This window comes from Ylistrum balloti, unplaced genomic scaffold (genome assembly GCF_031769215.1).
Source record: "Ylistrum balloti isolate Yb309-2 unplaced genomic scaffold, AGI_CSIRO_Ybal_v1 Utg371998, whole genome shotgun sequence".
In the NCBI taxonomy this organism is placed as follows: Eukaryota; Metazoa; Mollusca; class Bivalvia; order Pectinida; family Pectinidae; genus Ylistrum; species Ylistrum balloti.
In genome coordinates, this window is record NW_026782973.1 from 93,765 (window position 1) to 102,369 (window position 8,605).

At 40.3% G+C, this 8,605-nt stretch overlaps 1 protein-coding gene across 1 annotated transcript; it reads left to right on the forward strand.

The window, feature by feature from the left end:
• Positions 1 to 1,576: 1,576 nt before the first annotated feature.
• LOC132564124 (uncharacterized) lies at positions 1,577 to 2,329 on the forward strand. The gene has a single exon (XM_060228802.1). The coding sequence runs from the start codon at positions 1,577 to 1,579 to the stop codon at positions 2,327 to 2,329; it is 753 nt and encodes a 250-aa protein (XP_060084785.1).
• The last annotated feature ends 6,276 nt before the right edge of the window (positions 2,330 to 8,605 follow it).

Consider the following 8,605-nt stretch of genomic DNA (forward strand, 5'->3'; position numbering starts at 1 on the left):
TATTTACTGTAATTAACAGCAACCTGGAGACGAGATGGTCAAGTCGCTTAATACTAATACATCGAGTATCGAGGATGGCGCGCCGCGTGTTCTTACAGTTTTCTATAGAGAAACACTATATTTAGAATGTGATTATTCAAAAATAAAATTCACAGTCTAGGGATAACGGAATGAGTACCGTCAGTCCCGTTGAGATGGGATGGTTAAGTCGCTTAGTACTGATATCGAATCTGAGAAACAGGCAGGTGTAGCAATTAGCGCGCGCTGTGTGTTCGTTAAGTTTTCGTTATAGAAATACTACATTTAGAATGTGATTGTTAAAAATTCAAATATGCAGCCTGGGGCTAAAGGGCTTAAAAATGGCCGCCATTGTAGGTGCCACAGAAAACCGTCTCCGGAAAGAAAATGGTAATGTTGAGAGTAAAAAAGAAAGCTTCTATCCAGACCTGAGGTCAGCAATGTTACAAGATGATGATTGTGATTTTAACAAGATTTGGAAGGAGATATCTAAGGAATTGTTGAAGCTGTAAATACTCAGAATGTCACGAGCTACTCACACCCTATGTATCCCACCATCCAAGATGCCGTGTCGATTTGGTTCAACGTGACACCACAGACTGATTCCCCAACCCCGTCAACAAACCAGAACCGTTCGCATTACGAAGTGTTTAATGAATATATAGACGGTAAAGTTATCAATCTATCAAGAGATGAATACGCGAGGAAAATAATCGAATATGTAAAATGTTACAATGCAATGTGGTTTGGTATAGAGTCATCCCCACTTGGTATTTCTGATTGTCCTAAATGTAAATCTGTTCTTAGTGAAAATACATCTGCAAATTATATAAAATATGCCAAAGACTGTGATTCAAGCCTTTATTTCTAATGATAAGTCTAAGACAGACTAAGTATTCAGTAAATGCAGGACAACAGGTGTCTAGGCTCCCGTTGGGACACTTCATTCCAGCCAGCTATCTGACACATCTCAAAACTAATGTAGTCATAGTCAGAGTAATCACAGGGGTTTATCGCCAAACCAAATTAGAGGCACTGAAATTGAAAATACCAGTAACAGTGAACGTCCGAAAGTATTAGAGGATATGTTCAAAGACAGTCGAGTGAGAGAATGCCCAAACTGATGGAGGAAACGAGGAGAGACGATAACCAACTTAATGACATTATTGTAAAACTACACACTGTCAAGTTTCGTTGTAAAAAACTGACACACGATTAAAATCATATTTGAATGCTTTGCGATTTCCATTCAAATTATATCTCAACACATTTACAAGTGATATACAGAGATATACAATACCTATACAGTATAAGTAATACAGTGCGCATGTGTGACTATACAGAGAGAATAATGTATCATACATATGTTCCGTTCTTTGTTTAACTTATTATTACCTGACAGTCGTGGTGATCAAACTCCCATGCAGAGCCCCAACGTACAAGTAGATCAAATTCCAAACAGGACCGCCTTACCTGCCTAAAGTATACTACCTTACCTTTCTCAGGTAAGTAATCACAAGAAGGTGACACTACGGAGGCCAATAAGGACCAAGTTAACATGGAGGTATTGTCTGATCATCCGTACCCCCAAACACCACCAGTCACCCCTAAACACCAACAACCACCCCAAAACACCACCAGTCACCCCCAAACACCAACAATCACTCCAAACACCACCAGTCACCCCCAAACACGACCAATCGCACCAAACACCACCAACCACCCCAAAACACCACCAGTCACCCCCAAACACCACCAATCACACCAAACACCACCAATCACCCCAAACACCACCACTCACCCCCAAACACCACCAATCATACCAAACACCACCAATCACACCAAGCACCACCAATCACCCCAAACACCACCAGTCACCCCCAAACACCACCAATCACACCAAACACCACCACTCACCCCCAAACACCACCAATCATACCAAACACCACCAATCACACCAAGCACCACCAATCACCCCAAACACCACCACTCACCCCCAAACACCACCAATCATACCAAACACCACCAATCACACCAAGCACCACCAATCACCCCAAACACCACCACTCACCCCCAAACACCACCAATCATACCAAACACCACCAATCACACCAAGCACCACCAATCACCCCAAACACCACCAGTCACCCCCAAACACCACCAATCACACCAAGCACCACCAATCACCCCAAAACACCACCAATCACACCCAAACACCACCAATCACCACAAACACCACCAGTCACCCCAAAACACCACCAATCACACCAAACACCACCAATCACGCCCAAACACCAACAATCACTCCTAAACACCACCAATCACACCCAAACACCACCAATCACACCAAACACCACCAATCACCCCAAACACCACCAATCAGTGATGGTCTACGAAAACACACCGATCGATCAATTGCGATGTCGAAAAAAATCAACTCGTTACAGTACATTAACAGAAAATCCAAGCTAACAACTCGAACAAGATACTGATGCCTTTATTGGTGTTTACCGTAAGCAAACAGTGCGTTAATATTTTAGTGGAATTGAACCCGAAAGTACCAAGAGTAGTATCTTAAGATTCGTTCAAAGCAAATGAGTTAAAGTCACCTGCTTGAAAATGTTTGAACAACATCATTGTTCTTTTACGGTAAGTCAGTATTTATGCAGTCCATGCTTACTTTGTAGAGAGTCCAGGATCCTGGCCGATCAGTGTTTCTTGCCGATCATGGCCCAACGACAAGAAATGGCGGGAAAAGTTCGAGGAACGGAAATGCGTCATGGTTTCAGTAACAATCCCTACACTAACGATTCCGAATGGGACAATGACAGTTGAGATTACAACTGCAATAACGACAGTGATACCGAAAAGTACTGGTGCTACAACGAACTGTTTGTTGTCCATATAAAACAATATGTTACAAGCCGTCTTATGTTTTTACCTTAGGATCTTCGCCATACTAACATGGAATGTTCTCGTCTACATGAATGAAACAAACTGTGACCTTGCCGTTAAAAGTGAACATACGTTTTGTTTGTAAATCACTAGCTTTCTTGAATACAATAGGATCTGATTATTACGCAATTAACACCAAAAGTATCGACGACTCCTCAACCGCGGGAACTGGTGTAACGTTCTTGGGTAGAAAGCATTTAATATATCATATATCATTTGTACATTAGAAACCATAATAAGGAACAAAGGTCAATTCAATGTTGGGGAGAGAGAGAGAGAGAGAGAGAGAGAGAGAGAGAGAGAGAGAGAGAGAGAGAGAGAGAGAGAGAGAGAGAGAGAGAGAGAGAGAGAGAGAGAGAGAGAGAGAGAGAGAGAGAGAGAGAGAGAGAGAGAGAGAGAGAGAGAGAGAGAGAGAGAGAGAGAGAGAGAGAGAGAGAGAGAGAGAGAGAGAGAGAGAGAGAGAGAGAGAGAGAGAGAGAGAGAGAGAGAGAGAGAGAGAGAGAGAGAGAGAGAGAGAGAGAGAGAGAGAGAGAGAGAGAGAGAGAGAGAGAGAGAGAGAGAGAGAGAGAGAGAGAGAGAGAGAGAGAGAGAGAGAGAGAGAGAGAGAGAGAGAGAGAGAGAGAGAGAGAGAGAGAGAGAGAGAGAGAGAGAGAGAGAGAGAGAGAGAGAGAGAGAGAGAGAGAGAGAGAGAGAGAGAGAGAGAGAGAGAGAGAGAGAGAGAGAGAGAGAGAGAGAGAGAGAGAGAGAGAGAGAGAGAGAGAGAGAGAGAGAGAGAGAGGGAGAGAGAGGGAGGGAGAGAGAGGAGAGAGAGAGGAGGGAGAGAGAGAGAGAGAGAGAGAGAGAGAGAGAGAGAGCGAGAGAGAGAGAGAGAGAGAGAGAGAGAGAGAGAGAGAGAGAGAGAGAGAGAGAGAGAGTTTCTCAAGTAAAACAGAATGGTCAACTAAATTGTAAGTCTAAGAATAAGACTCCAGTATAAAGTCCATCATCGATGTTCCTAGCCCAGCAGTTTACAATATACAACAATGCGGTTTCATATGAATGTTTATGGCGGAAACCATATTGAGACAAAACAATTAATTCATAATCTGTAAGATATTTGTACATCATAAAGTTGACATGCTTCTCTAATATTTTGGAAAGAACATGCCGATCTTGGCCTATGATTTTCAACATCAGCTGTGCTTCCATTTGATGAAGGAAGGGGTTGGAGAGGGGGTGACTTTAGCGAATTTACCGGTCTTCAGACGAACATTCATTATATTAGTAAGAGTTGGAGCTCTTTCAGTATGAACAACAGCTCGGTACTAATACCAGCAACACCTGTAGCTTTATGGACAGCTGGATGTTTCAAAATATTAACAGTAAAATCAATTGATACATCTGGAATAATGAAAGAGGTACCATCCTATGTTCTATCATAAACATAATCTTTCAGTTTCTGAAAAGAAGCTGTAACATTATCCAGCTGTGAGTAAGTTACTAGCAATCCCAGTAAAATATTTGTTAAACTGATTGGCTATTTCACTCTTTTCAAAACATGCTTGCTCTAAACAGTTAACATATTTGGAGAAGGTAAAGTTTCTTTTGGACTAACCTCGCGTATAAACTTCCATAGATTTTTAGGATTTTCAAATTAGTTTGGGTTACATTTTTGGAATAGTCAGATTTTGCTGTACGGATCATAGATGTAACCTGATTTCGTTGTCTTTTTTATACGGTTCAAGGTCACCTTCACGTTTAAGTTAACCTTTAACCCTGATACTTTCCAGAACAGTGTCGTCTATCCACTGTGGCAGGTTTTCTCCCGTGTTTCCAGCTTGGGTGCATGCTCGTCCACAACAGTGAAGAATGATGTTTGTCCTGTGTCCATTGTCTCAGCTACATCATTAATTGTTTAAATAATGGACCATTGTACACTAACTATTGTTTCAGTATAAGCCTCGGCATCAAAGATCCTAAATTATCGATATCACATTTTAGTACAAGCAAACTTAGATCCCAACCGTCTTTTGCGAACTATACAAGGTAGTGGTTACTGAAACCATACTTGACCACTTCCACAAGCTCTACATATTCCGGTGCCGTCACGTAGACATAATCTGTCAGGGTATCAGAAACACGTGTAGGCTCGTTTACCACCAGATGGAGATTGTAGATATCTGTTAAATCAGTTACGGTTTCAGAACTTCCACCATAAAGGTTAACATTAAAATTGTAAAATCAGTTCATTTCCTTCTTGATGACATGCTTCAAGAAAAAGTTCAAAATTTTCAAGTCGGATAGCAGCGTTGCAGCTTGACGGTCGATACACATTAGTTAATACTAAAGCGTTACCTCACTTTAAATGAATTTGCGGACAAAGAATTTCAATATCATCCATTTCCATATCAGACCTTCTGACAGAAAGGATATCTTTTTATATAAGTGCCAACACCGTCATGGCGATATTAGCCATCAATACTAATTTCCTCGTTATCTGATGACAGCCATGTTTCTTGAAAACATAAACTATTTGGCTGCTGGCTTTGTCAATGTACATATACTTTCTGGGAGTTTGTTGTAAGTACTGCTAATATTCCAGAGACATACATGGAAACTAGCAGTTCTATACTGAGTGTGCATAAGTACATTGGTCTTACGAAATATGTCGTCTTTACAAACGTAGTGATTATTATGGGATATAGCATTGTCTGATGGTATCTTAACAAGCAGAAGAACTTCTACTCCAGACTATATACAAAGGAAAAAATCAGATTTTTAATTTGGGAGCGATGACTTAACTGATGAATTTATCAGGAATTGTCTGTTACTATTAAGAGAATCAGCACAGATCTACTTCCGTGGTGCTGAAATATTAAATGAATCAAACAGATCAACTGTGATTCCTCATCGCAATGCAGTTATGTAAATATGTCGATCCCAATTATTTTTTTTTCTATTTTGTACTGGCAGTTCTGAAGGACCTTGAGGCGGGTCAAGTCGCTTAATACCAATATCGAATAATTATAAAAATAATATGAAAAAGGCAGGTGCAACAATTAGCACGTGCCGTTTTCATTAGAGAAACATTCTATGTAGTAGGTGGTTATCTAAAACCCTGATTCACAGCCTGAGGTTAACGGGATGAGTACTGTCGGTGACAATATTCTCCAAATATTTACTGTAATTAACAGGAACCTGGAGACGGGATGCATGTCTCTAGTTATTTGTAAACTAGTATAAATATCTGTCATCGATACTTCAGATTTACAATCACTTTCGTTCTGTGCACCCCGGAAACATTTCATGGTAAAATTGCAGGTTCCGTGTGTGCCACTTTGTGGACAAGGCGAGGAAACTGGTTTAATCCTTTTTATGTACTTCAAATGAATCTCGAGATCGTAATTAAAAGTTTGATGTACTGACTTTAAAGTTGGGTGCAGAGAGCGATAGTTAGCATAAAATGTGGATTATCAAGAAATGACTGATGTTGAACCTGACAATAACAAAATAGAAATAAACAGATTGTATGAAGTTTTCGTCAGAGAAACACTATATTTAGTGTTGTTATTCACAGGGGCTAAATGTCAGTGACAAATATTTACAATAATTAACAAAACCACGAGAAGGGATGGTCAAGCGCTTAGTGTTAATAATGTCGGGTTTTCGTCAGATAAACACTAAAGTCAAACTGTTCTATCGACTAGTGTAAAAATCAAGCCGATAAAATGTCGTAAGGAAGATATAGCCGATCAAGTTCGAGTCAATAAAACTACTGCACACAGACCACCAGAAAAATATCCATTTTCTTCCCTCAGCCGAAATTAATTGTTCACAGGGAGGTATCGCAATGAAAACGTCCATTACCTTAATAATTTCTTTCTTTCACAAATTGAAAATTCTATATAAAAAAGATAAATTCTTCAATGTTTTACTGCCTTTTGAATTTTACGGGTACCTTGGTGTCAGTCAAGCAAAACTGATTATCTTCGAGCACTGAAATCTATCTAAGGGCAATACTAAATGCATCGTAATACATAGGGCATACCGTGAGGGCGCCCTATCACCTCTCACCCCGCACTCTATAACAACGTTCAAATCAAACTGTAGATTATTCTTTCATACAATTTAACATACATTGATTTAATTGCAAGTAACATGGTCATTCGAGAAATATATTCTGTGTTATTAAAATCTCAATGGGTAATACGAGAGAGAGAGGGGGGAGGAGAGAGAGGGAGAGAGGGGGGGGGGGAGGGGGGAGAGAGGGAGATAGACAGACAGATAGACAGACAGACAAACGGACAGAGAGGAGAAAGATATAGAGTGAGACAGGGAAAGAGGCAGGGAACGAGGCAGAGAGAGAGAAAGAGAGAGAGAGAGGGGGGAACATAGAGAGGGAGAGAGACAGACAGATAGACAGACAGACAAACGGACAGAGAGGAGAGAGAGATAGAGTGAGACAGGGAAAGAGGCAGGGAACGAGGCACAGAGAGAGAGAGAGAGAGAGAGAGAGAGAGAGAGAGAGAGAGAGAGAGAGAGAGAGAGAGAGAGAGAGAGAGAGAGAGAGAGAGAGAGAGAGAGAGAGAGAGGATGAAGATTGTACAAAAGATACACAAGTGAATATCACCCTTTCATACAACTTAAGTGTTAGATACAACTTCTCGGTCTGTCAATTATCTATCACATGTTCACACCTCGTAATGCGTATATCGTCCGTCGTCGTGTGCAGTGTGCCGTGCATAATCCTTTCACATATTAAATTTCTTTGTAAATTCCATTTACGGAAATTTGAGATAGTCCTTACAAAATGTTTTTATTTTTCGGGTCTGTCCATATTGAATCACACATTTCTAGTTCCATTCGTGTCATAGGGCTACATATTGGTAGGAATGTTTAGATCGATAAGCTGATAAGTTGTTGTTGATTTTTTGCGACGTCAAAAGTCATGAGGCCATTTTGAAACGTGATTGCACAATCAGTTTCTTTGCCCAATACATGTTTAAGACTTCTACCAGTGGAAATGAGCTTAAACGTGCCCGACATAGTTCTGACCAGATGTTAATTTTCGGGTCGGTCCGAAATTCAATGTGGCCTTCATCTTGAAAATCACATGTTTAAAGTCTCAAGTTATTGGTGCAATTCTGTAACGTGATTACGCAATAAAGATTTCGCTGAACCACACATACCCTGAACTTCTCCTCAAGTTCCACCGGTGAGATTGAGTTGAAACTTATCTGAAATGATCTTGAGCTAGTCCTGTCTAGGTATTATTTCACGGGTTGGTCCAATATGGCCGCCAAGGTAGACATCTTGGAAATTACATTTGTAAACTTCTTGATATCACTGATGTTATTCAGCTGGAGTGTTGTAGAACTGAACCTGAATGAGGAATGTTGTACGGCTAAATATTGGTGTTTTGATAATTAACTGTTTCGACTACTACCACCATTGTTTTGTTATACATGGATCTTTATAATCAGATAACAGCCTCTTAATTCATTCTTGGAGTCGTTGTATTCTGATGCTTATACTGTATAATCCAAACATGGATTACCACTGCATTCATGCGAACTGTTTGTTATACAACAACAAAACAACAACAACATCATCATCATCATCATCATCATCATCATCATCATCATCATCAACA